The sequence below is a fragment of the Pogona vitticeps genome, chromosome 6, assembly GCF_051106095.1.
Source record: "Pogona vitticeps strain Pit_001003342236 chromosome 6, PviZW2.1, whole genome shotgun sequence".
NCBI lineage: Eukaryota > Metazoa > Chordata > Lepidosauria > Squamata > Agamidae > Pogona > Pogona vitticeps.
Window position 1 is genome coordinate 14,404,079 of NC_135788.1, and position 18,586 is coordinate 14,422,664.

General features: G+C 40.3%; 1 protein-coding gene across 11 annotated transcripts in view; it reads left to right on the top strand.

Annotated features, from left to right (window-relative positions):
- Positions 1-18,586, top strand: part of PARD3 (par-3 family cell polarity regulator) — a 578,687-nt gene that overhangs the window by 225,876 nt on the left and 334,225 nt on the right. For all 11 annotated transcript variants that reach the window (XM_073002940.2, XM_078378538.1, XM_073002942.2 and 8 more), the window contains exon 4: positions 5,096-5,274. In XM_073002940.2, the coding sequence (XP_072859041.2) occupies positions 5,096-5,274 (179 nt within the window). The remainder of the gene's footprint in view (positions 1-5,095; positions 5,275-18,586) is intronic.

Here is an 18,586-nt window from a genome sequence, read left to right on the forward strand (position 1 = left end):
AATCAATATTTACAGTACATTAGTGCCATGGAGAATATGAAGCGTTGTGATTAGAGTTCATTGCTGTTTTATCCCCTCTTCAAAGCAACCATAGACATCAAACACTATCTGCCATCATCCAGGAAATTGCGACACTGTGCTGGGCTTGCGTGTGTCTTCATCTGGTGCGTTAGTTATTTAAACTAACTCTCTCCCCTCAGTTTTCTTTTTCAAAGAGTAGATGCTGAAGTCTGTAAATGAAGGAAGCACGCAGACACACCCACGCATCCAATTATCTTTTAATAAGGGAGAAAATTTTCACTACTTCTTTTCTAATGTTTATATAGTCCCATTTGGATAAACATAATTGCAGGCAGAGAGCAGGAGGGAATCCAAACAGTGTCCCCCCTCCCTTGAAAAGTGGAATGGGGAAGGTAGGAGGGCATAATAACCATTGTAAATGTTGCAAGTGCTGGTACTTTGAATGACTCAGATGAATATTTTAGTCTGATTTTGTCAAACCAATTTTATTGAAAGAGGAGGAGGTGGTGATGTGGGTATGATTAAAATATATATAATAATTAATAATTGTGTGCCATCAAATCAGTTTTGACTTATGGCAGCCATTTGCAGGATTTTCTAGGTGGAAAACACTCAGAAGTGGTTTACCATTCCCTTCTTCTGGGGGTGTCCTGAGACTGTGCAGCTTGGCCAAGGCCACACAGGCTGGCTTTATTTGTAGGAGGCACAGTGGGGGAATTGAACTCCCAACCTCGGCTTCGCAGCCAGAGACCTAACTCGTGGAGCCAGCCAGCCAGCATTCTATAAACATGGTTATGTTGGTTAAGGTTCCCCTTGACATTTAGTCCAGTCATGTCCGACTCTAGGGAGCGGTGCTCATCCCCGTTTCCAAGCCGTAGAGCCAGCATTTGTCTGAAGACAATTTCCGTGGTCACGTGGCCAGCTCAACTAGACACGGAACACCATTACCTTCCCACCGAAGTGGTCCCTATTTATCTACTCGCAGTTGCATGCTTTCGAACCGCTAGGTTGGCAGGAGCTGGGACAAGTGATGGAAGCTCACTCCATCGTGTGGATTCAATCTTACGACTGCTGGTCTTCTGACCTTGCAGCCCAGAGGCTTCTGCGTTTTAACTCACAGCGCCACCACGTCCCTTCTATAAACATATATGCAGCCATAATATTGATTCCAACTTACAGAGTCCCCCAAGATTCTCTAGTCATAAAGTATTCAGAAGTCATTTACCTCTCCTTTCTTTGTGTGGCACTCAACAATCATGAAGTTTGCCCAAGGCTGCACAGGTAGTAGGGCATATACAGTACTTCCTGTCAAATGCCTCATAGCTGCTGGTGATCTTGACTGACTTTTTTAAGAAGGCACTATGGAGATTCAAACCCATGCCCCCTGCATGCCTGCTATACCAGCTAATATACACCTATATGTTTCTATAATCCTGGCCTTAATCAAACAGCAATGAATACCTCCCCCGCTTTTTTTTTAAATTTAAATGTTGAATTGCTTTTCAGATATGTTTTAGCAATTAGGCATCCTGATTGACTTTTGTTGGTAAAGTATGGATATTAGCTCTAATCACTGACATTTGAATATAGATTCAGACTGGGGGTAGACTTCACGCTGGCAGCAGACAGAGGTTTCATGCCATATCTTCTCATTAGCCACGTGTGTAAATCTGCTGAGTTCTCTCAGCACATGAAAAGAAGCAGGGAATCAGTATTTAAGTGTCTCATTATACTGACTTCTGTGTTAAAGGAATTTACAATGAGATTTGGAAAATCGCAAGCTAATCAGTGAGGGTGTTATTACTGGCTTCATTATTTTTGATTTTTTTTGATACATAGGCAGACAGATAAAACAAAAATACTTAGCAAGGTGCAGATTCAGATATTTGGTTCATCGTAGTAGAGGAATGTTTCCATTGTTGGATCTGTATTCTGGGTTCTTTAGCTCACTTGTCTGCTTATAACTGCTAGGGATGGGATTTTTAAAAAAATTATCATTATTTTTACCATAAATCCCATAATTCTCCATTTTGGGAGTTCAGCCTAACAGACATCTAAGTGTGACTTATCTGGGAGAAAGGCCTAAATTGAAAGGCTTTGAAGCCTAGCTAGGTCTGGCTTCACCTAACTTCATAGGAGCCCATCCACAGAACACAGGTTGAAAACTTCTAATGCAGCATATACTGATAGCATCTATGCTTACCCATGAAAGAGATTTTGGGCTTGTGGTAAATAACTCATGGGTCATGTTCATAAATGATGTCAGTGTAAGACAACGGCCCTTTTGGATTCTAGCATGAATTGGATTGCTGGTAATTACTGTGTCCCCACTTTGATTCTGGGTTATATGTAAAGGCAGCCAACTCTCACACGATGAGATTCAGCCTGGGCATTGAGGAGTCAAAGCCAGGAATTCTGGTGGCAATCTGCCACTTCAGGTCATTTCATTTCTTTATATTGGCATAGCATATGCCAGAGGATTTTGGCCATGACAGTGTAGCTGAAATGACAAATTAATTTGGGATTGCTAGGGGAAAGAATGGAAGTAAAATATCTAGTCTCATAGTGTCAGAATCTCTGGTGCAATCACATAGAAAGTACTATGCATAGTTCTGGTCATTCCTAGATTGGAACATTTTTTTGTAGAGCTGGAAAATGTCCAATAAAAAGTGAACCAAAATAATCAAGGGGGTTGGCATACTTTCTATCTTTCAACAAAATACCCAACTTTATTTAGATGAGACTCACTGAATCAGTTGCTGAATGGTAAGCTAACATTCACATGAATCTTATTGACTCAGTGGATCTTCCATTGCTGGGATTACAAATTTGATTTCGGACAAAGTATGGGTGGCTTTTAGTTTTAAAAAATGTCACCATTGACTAGAAAAAAACATTATACTAAGAAAAATGGTCATCATTTGTGAAAGAGGCAGTAATTTCAGCCTAAGCAAAAGAGTGCATTTATTTGTACGCCACATATATGTGGACACAGCATTTAGCAATAGTTACTGCATAGATTGCTTTGAAGGGGAATAAAAGAAATTAAAAAAGAGAACAGGAATTATAAACATCTGTTAACCTCAATACTAAAATTATGTCATGAACAATATAATTTATTAAATAAAAATTGGGGGTAGTTTTAGAAGAGGTAACCGTGTTCGTTTGTGCTAGCACATCAAGCAAAAACAGAAGAAAAATAAAAAAATAAAGAAGCCCAGGAATTGTGGCGCCTTAAAGACTAACGACAATACTTTAATTGGAGCTTTCATGGACAAGTCCACTTTCTGAGATGTAAGAGTGGGACACCCAGTGAAGGATGTTGATGAAATCCTTGCCTTCAGTTGACAAGAGAATTTATAAATGGGCGCACAGGTTTTCCCAGAAACCTGCAGCCAACATGAGAATTATAGTCAAGACACTGTTTCTGAGCAATGCTTGACTATCAGTGTGAAAAGTCTTTATGAATCTACTAGGGAATTGGCACTTAACTGGTCAAGAAGACCGTACCGTAGCTCCAGGTCAGTCAACTTGAGGAAATGTGGGCTGAAAAACACAGGCTTATAATTGGGGGTTTGGTCATTCTAATTTGTAAATCTGCTCAATACGCTTGGAAACCTCATTGAAGCGCATAAACTGTGTGCATTTATGAAAGAAATAAAAGATACTTTTTGATATATGTCTCTAATTACTTTTGTTCCATTTTTATATTACATTCTGCCTCATTAGTGGGAAACATATCTCTTCTAATGCTTTGTTCTAATGCTTTGCTTTGTTGAACATCTTGGAATGGAATAAAAATGTATGGTATTTAAGCAGAGGAAAGAGACGGGCTAATGAAAATAAAATGCATTTTTCATTTTTACTTATTTTTCCTGTTTCCCAATAGCATGCTAGCTGCTTTTTGGTGCTCTTGGGTGCTGCCTTTTGTGAAGAGATGTTAAAGGCAGGAAGTCATGCTGCTAAACAAATATTCAACATAGCAATATCCTTAGCCTATATAAATTCTTATGGTTGGAACCATGGTGCTTTGTTGATTCTGTGCCAGGTACAATATGACTTTCTGTCTTGATCAAGACATCTGATTGCTACTATGTAAAAGGAACCTAAGGAATTTGATGTTCATCTCTTGGAGAAAAGATATATCCTCCTGCTCCATTCAGATGTAAATATCAGCAACCTCTGCATTATGCTGAAACCACGCTGTCAAGGCAGTTAAATTATTCATTTAAGCAAATGTTGAGAATAACCAGGCCTAGAAAGTAAGAGGCTGCAATTTATCTCCATATGAACTGGATACTGTTTCTAATACTGGAGTGTAATGAAGTTACATTGAAAAGTAACATGGCTGAAATCCTGTTTGAGCAGCTACACCATGCAAGGCTGATGACATCATTAGCTGTGGCGATCTTTTGGAAATACAATATTTCTGACTCTCCATCCACCAGTGAAGGCCCCAAGGCACCAATGGAATCTCTACCTTCATGGAGAAGCTTTTCAGGGCCTGGGGTGTTAGTCTTTAATTTCCAAAAACCACCAGCATCAGATAATTTTAGAAGTCGTATTCTTCTGTAGTGCAAATAATCTGCAATGGATGAGCCAACGTCCTTGGAAGCTTGGATTGTATGATTTCCCCCAGTTTTGCTTTGAAAGAAGGGTCATAAATCACTCAAAATACTCAAAACTACTTCGGGTGTGTTATATCAGTCATTCTCATGTGTAGGAAAGGTTAGCATTCTTATTTTGGGGCGGAACATTTTCATTAGAAAAGGCTGCTGAGATTTAAGGATGACGGTTCTAGAAAAGCTGAAGAACATAAAGTGTGTTCTTTCAAGGACTGCTGAACGAGCATTCCCTAGGAATCCTTTAACACAAATTATCATTCTTTTGTTTTTTCGGTAGGTTGATTGCTACAGACAATTCACTAGAGATCCTTCCAATATTGTGCCATCATGCTGGTTTCATACAAACTCAGCTTTTTAATTTTGAAATAAGGGCTGAACCGTTTCCTTGCTTTCTTGGGAAAGGAAGAAAGGTCTTAAATCTGAGCATCTTTTGCTTTCTGTCTTTTCAGATATGCCTCTTCATGTACGACGCAGCAGTGACCCGGCATTAGTTGGTCTCTCAACATCGGTCAGCGATAATAATTTTACTTCAGAAGAACCTTCGCGGAAAAACCCCGCAAGATGGTCCACGACGGCAGGTTTCCTCAAGCACAATGCTTCGGGTGGGCCAAGGAATCATGAAAGAAAGGTATTATGGTCTCCCACGCCTCAAGAAAAACAAGGCATGACTTAATGAGCCAGCATTACTAGTTTGTTGAGGTATCCATGTCTGGGGAAACATTTCGTATAACTAGAACCAAATTGCCAGTTTTAAATTGGCTTTCTGGGGACTGTACAGTATACAGACACAAGTCACACCTTTTGTCATGCCCCGGCAGTGCGTTTGTGCAAAGAACCTCTTTTTGCAAGCACGCGCTTGTACGTATGCGTATTTGCATACATATACGTATGTGAAAACCCTTCCTTCCAAGAGAAGCCATTGAGTAGCATGAAATAAATTATATTCAGCCACTACCTGAGGCATGAATCAAGGTGAGTACAAAAGAACTGTGAGGTTTGCGTTCAGGTTAGATGAACAAATCTTACCTGGTTCTTCCTAGCCCCTCATGCATTGAGAGAGAAGTTTTATTTTGGGGTGCCTTTAACCTTATTCAGGCATTATGTATTACGGTAAATTCATATGTAAGGGGGAAAACTGTAAGCCTGACCCCTATTGCCATTTATGTTACATTCCTACAAGAGAAAGGAGTTAAGTGAGAAAGGAGAACTCTGTTGTCTGTGAGTCGGGACCCTGGGTCCTAATTCATGTGGAGAACCTCCATAAATAGCAGAGTTCTGCCTCTCCAGATTCTTCACCTTCCACATGTAGGAAGGTAACAGATGGAGGGAGCAGGGCTTCAAGACTCCCCTTGACATGTGGCAAGCGAATCCTAATGTGTTCGCATCTGAATAGGACTTTTCTGAACGTGTAGAAAATGCTCTGTTGATGGAGTAAACTCAGGATGTGAGGGCTGGAGGAGTGATGTGACAAGGGAATGGAATAAAACACTGTGTCGTGCCATCTTGTACTTGTGTTTCTGCACTGTGCAAGTCATAACCAAATTGGACAGTAATGCATCCAGGTAGCTCTTGAAGTTCCGCTTCTTTTTAAGCACTCAGTTGTTCCCAGCCTTTTCTTGTAGATCAGAGAGCCTTGGAAAGACAAGCTGTGACGTCTTCCATAACTGGATCTAAACTTCCAAGACAAACCAATTCAAAATATGTGCCTCTCTCCCTCTTCTGCATGATCAGTATCCCTATATGAACAATAATTCAGTACACCTGGTGGTGAAGGATTTTGGGAATTGCAGTTGAAGAACAGTTGGGTTACCCAAGGTTAAGAACCACTGCTCTAGACTAAACATATCTGGCATTACTTTTTTTTTTGTTAGTGGCTGGAATTTTTACTTGCTAGTATTTTGAAAGTACTATTCAGAAATTAGTATTTTGTGCATAAATTAGTTAAGTTTCAGAAATTTATGGCAGCATCAATAGTACCTTTTTGTACAAGATTAGCAAAAAGTTATTTGCATTTAGTAGAACATTAACACTTTACTCTAATTTATTCTAATTTATTGTTACTCCCCCCCCTCCCCAAATGCTGCTCTTTCACAATGTATTTTTGGTTCTAGACCTGTTTACTAGCCCCTTCCTCGCATCTCAGACCTCAGTGAAAAAAAAAGCTGAAACAGGAAAACCCCATAGAATTTATTACAGGATTGTATTTTGTTTTAAAAGTTATTGTGAATGACAGATATGTTTCTATAAGTTGTTTCTTTGGCTCTCTTCATCTCAGAGCAGTAGGTCTTAAATGAGAAAATGAGGTCCTGTTTCTGTTGGTAAAGTAGAGAAAGAAGGCTAACAGGATTTTTTCCCTATGGAAACTTTGTGAGATAATACATTTGGCCACAGTGATTGCAAGTAGAATCTAAAGTCTCTGTCCCTTTCTAATATATCATCTCATAGTTAAATATCCAAACAGTTAACAACAAAGAAAGCCATTGTTGTATCTACTACAAAATTGATACAGCCGACATTGTTGTCTATTGCAAATCCTGTTGCATACCTACACCTGCGTAATTCAATGACACACAGGTGGTTGTGAAATTCCTGCAAAAGTGAAAGTCGCATCCAGCATGCAGTTTTCCAGTTGCCGTTGTACAACTTAGTTTGACAGTCAGGCATGCAGTGCAGTTTGCATGGGCACAAATCCTTGTGATCTTCTGCATGTGTATTTTAACACTGTATCATATACAGTTGGATTTCAGCCAACATGTTGCATCTCTTAGTAGTGTAAGCCAACACACATACCCAACATGCAATTGGGTATGTGTGTTGATTGAAGGGGGATCCAGAAGGCTGACTTAGTCTTCACATACTTTCAAGGTCTGCTCCAGAAGGCTTGTAAACCCACCTCCCGAAAAATTTTGAATTATGTAGAGTGGTGTGGTAGAATAATATCTTGTTGTGGGCATTTATTGAGGAAGGAAATAGCCTCTTCTTGGGTCAGCTGATGGGGCTTCCTCCATTGGTATAAATATCCCATTTGGTTCTGACCGTAGTTCAATCTAAAAAATCCAGTTGGGACACACATAGATTGTACACAGAGCCATGGGTGGGTAAAACATGCGTGGGTACAACAGGCTTGACAATAGGTAGATAACAAGCTCTCAGCCCCCTCACCCTCATAAAGTATTTAAGAGCTGCAGATCATACAAACCAGTGTGTGCCGTTATTTTGAGGATATATGGGATGATAAATATGTAGACTAGGCAGAGGTCTACCTTGTAAAATGTTTTGGAAGCAGTGTGATGCTTCTTTGGCTTTGGGATGTTCGTTCTTTCGTTAATCAGTTATGTACTTCTCCTGCATTCAGGGCATTTTCTTCTGAAAAGACCTGCCAAAAAGATTATATCAACATTTTCTGCTTTCTCTGTAAGCAATAATTACTCTCTTGTTTTTGAATTTGCTATCCTTTTAAAAATCCTGGGCCTCTCAGATTTTTTATATCTCGTCCAGGCCACTTTTGTTCAACACTAATATTAAGTTAAAGATCATTGTCTGTAGTTATAACTGGGCACTGTGCATGCTTGGTTTCTAACTATCAGTCAAAGCATTTACCTCTCATCTGAATCACATAGATTTGAATGCATGTATCTTGGACAATAAAGACATTTCTGTGTTTTGAAATTTAGCAGTATTGTGAGGTTTTGCTTTTTACATAGTATGAGCCACCATGTTTCAGGAACTCTAGTTATTATTTGCATACTGCAGTCTGTTTGCATTGTTAGCTTTTGAGCATTTACTTGCTCTTGATCTTCAGGAGAATGTTCTCCTGAAGGCACATTGCAACAACATTTCACTGGAAGTGAGAAAGTTGGCCAAAATAAATAAATAAATCCAACTGATAGAGCACTATGACGAGAAATCCAGACCCTGGGGAGTATTAAATCAGACTGGTTGGAGAAATAAGGTGGTGTTGCACAACAGATACTGATAATGCTTCCCCTTAAATTTTATTTTCTTCTGAGCTGTGTATGTCAATCTTTTGAGAGATGGCAGTCTTTGAGAATGTTAAGTCTTCATGTGTTTAATGGTCACTTGTATGAGCAAAATAAAGAATATGGCCCGACTTAGGGAACGTATAAACATTCATATAATTGAATGTTTGGGAAGGTCCATGACCATTTGGGAAATAACGTTGATTGCACCATCTTTTCTATCACTTGCTTGATTCCCTCTGGGTTTTCTTTTTAAAAACAAGGCTCTCCTGAGGTACCTGAGATGTCGACTCACAGGAACATCATGTCTGCCTTGGAATCCAAAGGGCTTCTAAAGACAAATATAAGATCTTGAGGGAACCTACTGATATGTTTGGTTTTTTAAAAAATTTCAACAGTGGACTTTTCCAGAAATATTCAGATATTGAAAAAGTCAATATTTTAGTGGTGATGGCCATGCTGGGTGGGAGATTTGGAGAATTATTGTCTGGCGTCTCTGCTTTAAAGAAGTACTAACTCCAGCACTTCCCAGAATGTGTAGAAGTAGTCCAATCATATATGACTGCGATCCATGGCAGTTCTTCATAGCAATAAAACTGATAAAAGGAGCTGGGACTCTTGAGTCAGTCCTGAACAGCACATAGGATCAGGTTATGATTCAATGACTGTGGAATGCTTTTAGATTTAACAGATGATGGAGTTAGTTGACAGCACATTGCTTAGTCTTTAAAGCGTCACAGATCTTCACAGATCTGCATGGCAACAGCTATGGGATCAAAACCTTAAGATAGTCGTAGGTAAAACAACTTCTGCAATTGTATTTCAAGTGTGAGAATGCATTTTCATTTTCAAAGCCTAGAAATAAAAACATTTAATTGAATCAAATGTTAGCTTCCTCTCTTGTCAGGTACAGTACTTGTTTCTCTGGGTCCGTCCCCTCCCCCTTGAAAAAGTTGCACGAAATGGATACGTAGTACTTTTGGAGGAGTGAGGTGTTAAAAACTGCTGAATATATATAGCTGTTAACAAAGCCAGTTAATAATGATAAAAGAAATATGTACATATCTGTAGTAGGTAGATACATTTTTAATAAACTACAGAAGTGTATATATATCCATCCTTTGGGATGTGATACAGTGGGGGCTCGACTTACGAACTTAATCCGTAATGGAAGGCAGTTCTCAGGTCGAAAAGTTCTTAAGTCAAATCTGCATTTCCCATAGGAATGCATTGAAAACCATTTTATCCGTATCTGCTCTTTTTGTCCATAGAAACTAATGGGAAGCTGCTATTCCGCCTTCTGCCACTAGAGGGGGATAGTTTTTTTCTTTTTTCCTTTTAACCTAAGATGACTTAGCTTTAAAAAAAAAAGGAAAAAAAAGAGTTCGTAACTCGAATCTAAGTTCGTAAGTCGAGTCCATATATTCCTATGAGAGCGGTTCGTAAGTCGAAACGTTCGTATGTCGAGCCGTTCGTAAGTCGAGACCCCACTGTAATCTGCTGTCAGACTCTCGCATGGGAACAGTATACTTTAAGCCAAGTGTAGCAAAACAGACATAAAAATGAAATTAAAGGAGCATGTGTATATGCAAGAAAGTTTATTAGCTTCTTACTTGGGATTCATAACTTTATGTTGAAGCAGCTTATGTTCTTTGAGGTATGGGGTGAAAGTGGCATAAAATTAGAACAGCCTCTGAAAGGATGAATGTTAATATTGCCGTTTTTCAAAATGGAAATCAATGTTTAGTTTGCAGATGGTTCACGAAAAGAAATTAGTGTTTAGTTTTCAGCTGTTTTCCAATAGGACTTCATGTATTTCCCTCCAGGATTCTTAGTACACTACAGTACTGTGTTTTGAGAGTTATTGTGGAATAGAACTAGACCACTGGTTAGCAACTACACTGTCCTTGCAACTAAAATCAGACCAAGAATTTGATAGACAGGAAGCACACATCCCTTACGTATCTCCCGTTCCTCATTGTGCTACTGCAGGTTGGACCTTGTAGTAAGGCGCAGTCTCTAGTATCATGATGTGATCAGCCCAGCTGTAAATTGTGAATTAGCTTGCTTTGTTTTCTGGTTGCCTCTCAGGAGTTAAATACTGGTTAAATTTTGGATTATTATTGCTCAAAGCATGCAGATAGAAGACTATGCCTAATGTGTTTTTTCCCTCTTTTGATTGCTTTATGCACCAAATCAGATCTGACCTTTTGAAGAGCTGCTGGACTCCTTGCTGTCAATATTATTTCAAGACAAGATAGCAGTAGCAGAGTGGCAGGAATCTGTGGTTTTCCCTACTCCAAGCAGCCTGAGTCAGTATGACTGGATATTGTAGTTCAAAATATCTAGAGTCAGAGGTTCCATACCCTTGGTATAAACAGTGGTACAACCTTCTGACTGATTTGATGTTAAGCAGATGTAGAAGCATAAGGAGAAAGGGAAATGGGTAGAATTGCTTGGGTTTGCCCAACATGTGCCTGATCTGAAATCTTACAATACGTAGATCATTAGGCCTCCATACTTAGAGAGTAAAGGAAGATTAGCTGAGCTGCTGTCTCCTTTCCTCCCAGTTGGATATTTTCAGCATCTTAGAGGCAAAGACCTCTTCAGTCAACAAATAAGAACCACACCTATATTGATGCTTATTATTGCAAGGAGTCGTGTGAAAGGACTGAAGTGGAAACATAATTTGACCACAATGAATAGGGAGAGGTCTGGCTGTGCTCTTAAGTGAGTTTTCTCTTGATTGAGTTTGATTTGCATAATCAATACAATGCAAATGATTGATTCTGAATATTATTTATCTGAACAGGTGGTATTTCTTGTAGTATATGGTACTTCTTCCTCTTTAAGATGCACCTGGGGGGAACAAACATAGTTTTCTCCTCTTTATATTTTGTCTTATTAAACCTACCAGCAGGATTAAAGCCCAGCTCCTGCATTGTAATTACACTACATCAATCACCATATGCTGTTTTGTTTGCTTTGCATTATCTTTATTGAGATTTTACTGTGAGATTAATGAGTAGAGAGTGAATTTGGGGGGAAGGGGGAGAAATTCATCAGCGCTCTGAAGTCCTGGGAAATAATGTGAACCACACTTGAGAGTTCTTGGTTTTGTATGTGTACACAGAAAACCAAACATTGCACCGCTTGTTTTAAAAAAATTGTTCCTTCATAAACAGGGAAAATCAACTGTGGCATTTTCACTTTAGATTCCACCCTGTTCCCCAAGTATGGTTCATATTCTTCAGAGCAGACTTTCAATATAAATATTTATTGCTTACTGGAACAGTTGTGCATCACGGCTGACCTCGACCATTGTTTTTTCTTTGTTTTGGGGTTTAGGATAGGGTTGCCAGACGTCAAGCAAAAGGAGGACATGTCCTCCTTTTTTAGCCTAATGCCCTCCATCCGGCAGGCAAAGATAAAAACCTTTTAACACGTTAGGGTTTTGTATATTTTATGTTATAATTTTGGATGGGAGGGGGAGAGGTGGAAGGACCCCCCTCCCCCTGTCTTTCCATGCCTCCATCCACCCGCCTGTCCCCATTACCTGCTGCTGATGCTGAAGCGCAGCCCACGTGGAGCCCAGAAAGGCAGCACGAGTGGAGCACCGCCCGCCAAGCGAGGCAGGAGCAAGCAGCGCCCGAGTGCATTGATGGAAAGGCAAGCGCCCAGACTGTATGGGTTCAAAATCCCTTTTGGGGACTCCCACACTCCCCAGCCTTGAACCTATGACCCTCGGGGGGGGGGAGGCTGTCTCATTCAGTTTTGCCCGGTGCCGCTTTCCCCCTGCCTGCCTCAGAGCCTTGTTTGGGCGTCCAGATTGGCAAGGTTGCCTCTGAGCCTTTGTAGAGTGCGAGCGAATGGGGGATCCCGCAGCTGGGCCGGGATGGGTTCGGGTACAATTGGCTGTTTAAATAATGTTTTTTTGGTATTTTGAAAAAAAAGAGCCTCCATTGAATTTATTTTTATTTTTTAACATGACTGTTTCCTGGTCGGTTCACTAAGAGACATTTATTGGCAGCTATTGTAATAAAATGGTATTGATTGCGGGTTTAATCCGGAACGATTCAAAGGAAACATTCAATACGTCCTCCTCTGTCCTCTTTTTTGTCTTTCTATGTCCTCCTTTTTGGTACCCATGTATCTGGCAACCCTAGGTTTAGGAGGACCTTGCTAATAATTAAAAATTATAATACGTTTTAATGTGGGATGATGCAACTTTTATTAACATAAGACTTGGAATTACATATAGCGTCTCCTCCGTTTGCATATCTTGTTAACTGTTGCTGCTGCTGTTGTTGTTGCTGCTGCTGTTCTCCTCTCCCTATTCCTCATCCTCCTGTGCCTTATCTTTGTATTATAATAGAGAAGTGCTTCCCATAGAACTTCAGGAGGCTGACATTTTATAGAGGGTTTCAATAATCCACGTGTTTAATAAGCCATCCTTGTTCTTGAATATTTTTATGTTGAATGCCAAAGTGTCTGCTACTTTTCTTGCAATAATTGCTTTTCCCTTGGCTTCACTAATATTGGGAGGAAAGTGTGTTTTTAAAATAGTTGTTGTTATATCTTTCCTTCAAACATGCACTGCAGAAGAGTCACTTGGTATTTGAATAATCTTGGAACGCATTCTTTCCTCTTGATGCTGCTCTTCCTTGGTGGCCTGAGTAAAAGACTAATAGATCCCTGATATTGTGGCGTTGGAGCTGCCCTTGGTGTTAAACATGTCTTAGGAACATTGCCCGTCTTGTCCATTTCAGTTTACAAGGTCATGGATCTAAAATAATCTGGAAATAGGTAGAGTGTTAAATTGCACTGTAGAATGATAAAATAAACTGAACGTACCCAGAGGGGAATAGAAACTGCCAAACAATGGTGTCCGTCTCATTTAATATATACAAACACTTGTAACGAGTCACTCACTGACTGACACAATTAGTCTCCATCTCCCCATTATGTAGCTTGCCGTGAAACATGGCTCTGACCTGCTGCATAAAGAGAATATTCCCCCAGGTGCCTTTTGTGTCCAAGAATCATGAAAGCAACGGATGCTTCTAGATTTTGTATTATTAAAGTATGTATGGTGTGGTTGTTGTGGGTTTTTTGGGCTCTTTGGCTGTGTTCTGAAGGTTATTCTTCCTAACGTTTCATCAGTCTCTGTGGCCGGCATCTTCAGAGGACAGCACTCTGTGTATGGTGTATTTAACTTTTATTTATTTATTTCCTTCTGGGCAATCTTTCATGTAATGTTTTATGGGTTAGCTCAATGAGTTGGGTATCTGGCTGCGAAGACAGAGGTTGGAAGTTGAATACCCCCACTGTGCTTTATTGAAGAAGAGCCAGCCTGTGTAGCCTTGGGCAAGCCACACAGTCCCAGAATGCCCCAAGAAAAAGGGCATGGTAAACCATTTCTAAATGCTCTAAGCTCCCTGGAAAGAGTTACCATAATCTTGGTGGTTCATTAAATATATACAGTCGTGCCCCGCTTTACGATTGCCCCGCATTACGACGAAACCGCATTACAACAATGTTTTTTGCGATCGCTTTTGCAATCGCAAAACGATGATCTGAATGGGCTTGTTTCGCTTTCCGATGATCGGTTCCCTGCTTCGGGAACCGATTCTTCGCAATACGATGATTATCGGACAGCTGATCGGCAGTTTCAAAATGGCCACCGGGTAAATAAAATGGCTCCTCACTGTTTTCTGGGACAGATTCCTTGCAAGACAGACACCAAAAATGGCTGCCCTATGGAGGATCTTCGCTGGATGGTGAGTTTCCAGCCCATTGGAACGCATTAAACGGGTTTTAATGCGTTTCAATGGGTTTTTTTATTTTTGCATTACGATGTTTTCGTTCTACAGCGATTTTGCTGGAATGATTTAACGTCGTAATGCGAGGCACCACTGTATATATAATGTGGTGGCACAACAGAATATTCAATCCTGAATTGTACTGCAATTAAATGGATTGATTTGATGTTAGCATGACTTATGATAAAGGGTTATATAGTCAACAAAGCCAGTGTTGATGCTTAGTACAATAAAGAGAAAATAATTTAACACAGGAAACAGAAAATATCTCTGTTCTAAAAGAAATATAATTTAATAAGCTAAAATATGAATTATTATTTTGCTTATCCATGAATCTCATTTGTTGTTGTTTTTTCATTGGTGAGGCATGATTAAAGTGAGAAACCACTCATCAACCCTTGCTTTAACTTTGGCCAAACCAGGGAACTCTAGCTTTCTACTTTGGACCAAGCCAGGATATTAACCTTTGCCACCATGATTAGAAAGCAAACAAACAGACTTCTGCACTCTTGGTTTGTGAGGCACCTTTCTTACTCTGAGATTTACATTGTGCTAGGACTGGAACAAGAGTTTGGCTTAAATATACAGGTCTTGTATTTCCTCAACCTACTGAGAATTCCGGTGTCCCAGGTGAATGAGTCCAACTTATGAACAACCGCAGCATGTCACTTCTGCTTTTTGGTAGCATGGCTTGATATAGGGCTTCTTTTGTCCCAATTAGAGATTATACGAATATCCCCCCCCACAGGTGCAGATAACGAGGGTCGGTCTGGCCCCCTGGGGTCAGATCGACCACTCACAATTCCACTGCTGCCATGAGCTCCATGATCTATTCCTATCGCTCCATTGCTTGTGGTGGATTAGCCACTCCTAGCAGAAGGCGGGATGACGAGCCTCCCTGCCAGGCTGACGAGTGGCTAATCCATCGTGAGCAATGGAGAGATAGGAAGGGACTGCGGAAGTTGCAGCAGCGGCAGAATCGTGAGTGGTCGATCTGGCCTTAGGGAGCCGGACCCTCATTATCTGCACCTGTGGGGGGGGATATCCGTATTCATAAACGAATACCACCATCTCTAGTCTTAATAAATTTCCCAGTCTTGGGTTCTCAGAAGTTCTTGGACTACAACTCCCAGAAATTCTGGCCAGTGCAACTAGTGGTGAAGGCTGAAGGGAGGTGTAGTCCAAGAACATAAGGGAACTTAAGATTGGGAACCACTGTGTTATAGTGGCTGGGAGGGGGGGAAGGTGTCCAAGTGGAACATTTTAATATTTTATCACAGCTCTTTTCCTGTCTTTTAAAGAACAGAATAGAACAAAGTCCTGTATGTAGCAAGTGGCTGAAATCTGGGGATGCTGTTTCTAGTTCTTACGGTAATAAATTCTGCAACAGAGTGTAAATCTGAGGACCTCTCCTACTGCATGAAGGTTAATTGGAATTTCCCTGGCTCATTCACTCATGCAGCAAATATATGATTGTCTGAATACAGCAGTCAGAATTAAATCTGCATGGGAATATAAATCTTTAGGGGAATGGTTTCCATCTTGAGCTCCACAACACTAACACCCCACAGAATTGCACCTACTTAAATGTGAGCTATGAAGAAAATGCCAGTGGAGTAGGCTGAGTGGGAGACATAAGAGGATCACCTAGAAAGGGCTAGCCAAAGGTATTTTATTGCCTGCAGTGAGTGTGGTCACTTCCTCACTCCCCTTGGAGAAGCTGAATGGTCTGCCAATATAATCTTACATTAACATTGCTAGTGGGGCTACAGCTTCTCCTCTGTTGAAGGTCAGCAGCCTAGCTTAGAGGACCTGGAGGGGGGGATATTTATAGCTCTGTCGTCCAGCTGCCAGACTCCACCCCATCATCTGCCACCTTGGGCAACCACTTCACAATGCCTGATGTTAAGGCTGGCCATGTCCAGAGAGCCAACTTAAGTTCTCTCTGCTCTCAGAACTATCTTCTAGTTGTCAAACTTACAGATTTCATGCATTTTAGATTTCATATTTGATCTCCGTCACTACAGTTAGTGAAACTCTGAGATTTGTTTTTAAATAACATGTTAGTTTCACAAATGAACATTGCTGTAGCTGAACAGGATGAATTAACGTATCTTTTTTAGAAATCTGCCTTAATTTGTGTGCAAACACATTTGCACTTTTCTTTTGCTTCATGTCAACAACAATTCCCAGGTGTTTGTTTTTTTTTAAATGATTTTAAAAACTCTATTGCTTTTGCAGTGTATCAGATGACAGTACAGCTAGGAGATCCAAAAGACAAAATGTTTGCTTCTTAAACACAGAAGACACAGAATCAAAGTTGCGAGAGAGCTTAATGGGATTTTCGAGTAAATTAACTGATTGCCTTAAACAAAGGGTTGGGAATGAACGCACTAATACTGTTTGCAGGAGATGGAAGAGCTTTTACCTGCATACGGCATGCAGTCTTCAAATTAGATTTTGCATTTTCTGTTGTGCTGTCTTTACTAATTCCTGCTGACATAAGAGACTGTGTATACTGAAAAGCAGCAGTGTACACATGCATGACTATTGTTTCCAAGCATGAATGCCCAGCAACTCAAGAATAATTTGCTTTCAGTTTAGGATGTGGGAAGTTTCCTATGGAGGTGGAAATGGAGGAGTCCCACTCAAATGGTGAAGTCATCTCTCTCTGGGTATTCGGTATACTGTTGATATGACATTGAAAACCTCACTGCATAGTTGAGTGATTGATCAAGTAAGGTGGAAGAAAACATATAGAGGAGAATGAAATCTCCTATGCGTTAGCTGTGAAAATGTAAAAAGCACAGTGTGCTGCTTATATACTGCCCCATAGCGCTTAAAGTACTTTCTGGGAGGTTTACTATTCATTCATTCATTCATTCATTCATTCATTCATTCATTCATTCATTCATTCATTTGACTTGTATGCCGTCCGCAGTCTGCAGGAGTCTCTGGTTACACATCCAACCCACCCAAGCAAGCTGGCTACTTAGTTTACCAACCTTGGAAAGATAGAAGGCTGTCAACCGTCTTATCTTTCCAAGATAGAAGCCGGCTCCTTGAACCTGTTGGGACTGAGTTCAGGTCACGAGCAGAGTCTTGATTGTAGTAGTGCAGTTCAACCACTGCATCACGAAGGTTATCTCACAAAATGTAGCCATAAGATATCCCATCAGATACATTTAATAATTTGAATGCTGTTGTGTTAATATCAGAATGCAGGCATTTTTCATTAACAATACACACAAAAATGTTCTCAACTTATTTATGGCCAGGGAATGGGATGTGGAAAGCAGCATAATGTACTCTTCCTTCCTTCCTTCCTTCCTTCCTTCCTTCCCTCCCTTCCTCCCTCCTGCTTATATACTGCCCCAAAGTGCAAAGCACTCCCTGGTCGATTCATAGCATAACCATGCAAACAAACAAAAAAAGAGCACAATACGTAGAGGCATATCATATATTAGCATGTTATACAGTCATTGTTGTTTAAGGAAGCCTGAAAATGCTTTGTTGAATGGTAGCTCTAATATTGTCCAATAAATGACATTAATACCGGTAAATTCTCATTACAAATGTTTTGAAATCTCTCATAGCCAGAGGCTGCCAAGTGTAAAGAAAATCTCTCCTTTTCCAACCAAAATTAGAGTATTTTATTGTAAGCAGTGATCCATACCAGTAGCCATCTCATGAGGCTCCACACTGCAGCTTCTGAAGACATGAACATTCTTTTTCTGGTGGCTTGGGTATTTATGCTACATGAAAAAGGTCAGCAGCCTGTTTTTAATGATTATTCCCTGCTTCATAAATCATGGTTTATGAAGACAGGAATGAGCAGAAAGTCTGTGTGTTCCTTCCTCTCCTCTTTTCCCCAAAAGGAGATAGACTTAAGTGTGAAGATCTTGGCTTGTATTAAGCCAAGTTTCTGGTTATATCAACACCTGGGATCTCTGGCTAGAAATGTCACTCAGTTTCTTATCCTCAATAAGAAAGGGCATTTCAGAAAATTGACACAACCTGTTGAGTATTTTTTAACTTTTGCAAGATTTGTGGCCTTCAAGAGTGAGGCACTGAGTGCTTGTGGGAGGATGGATTTCAGTAGGATTGGCTGATACAGTAGATCCAAAAGATGCAACAA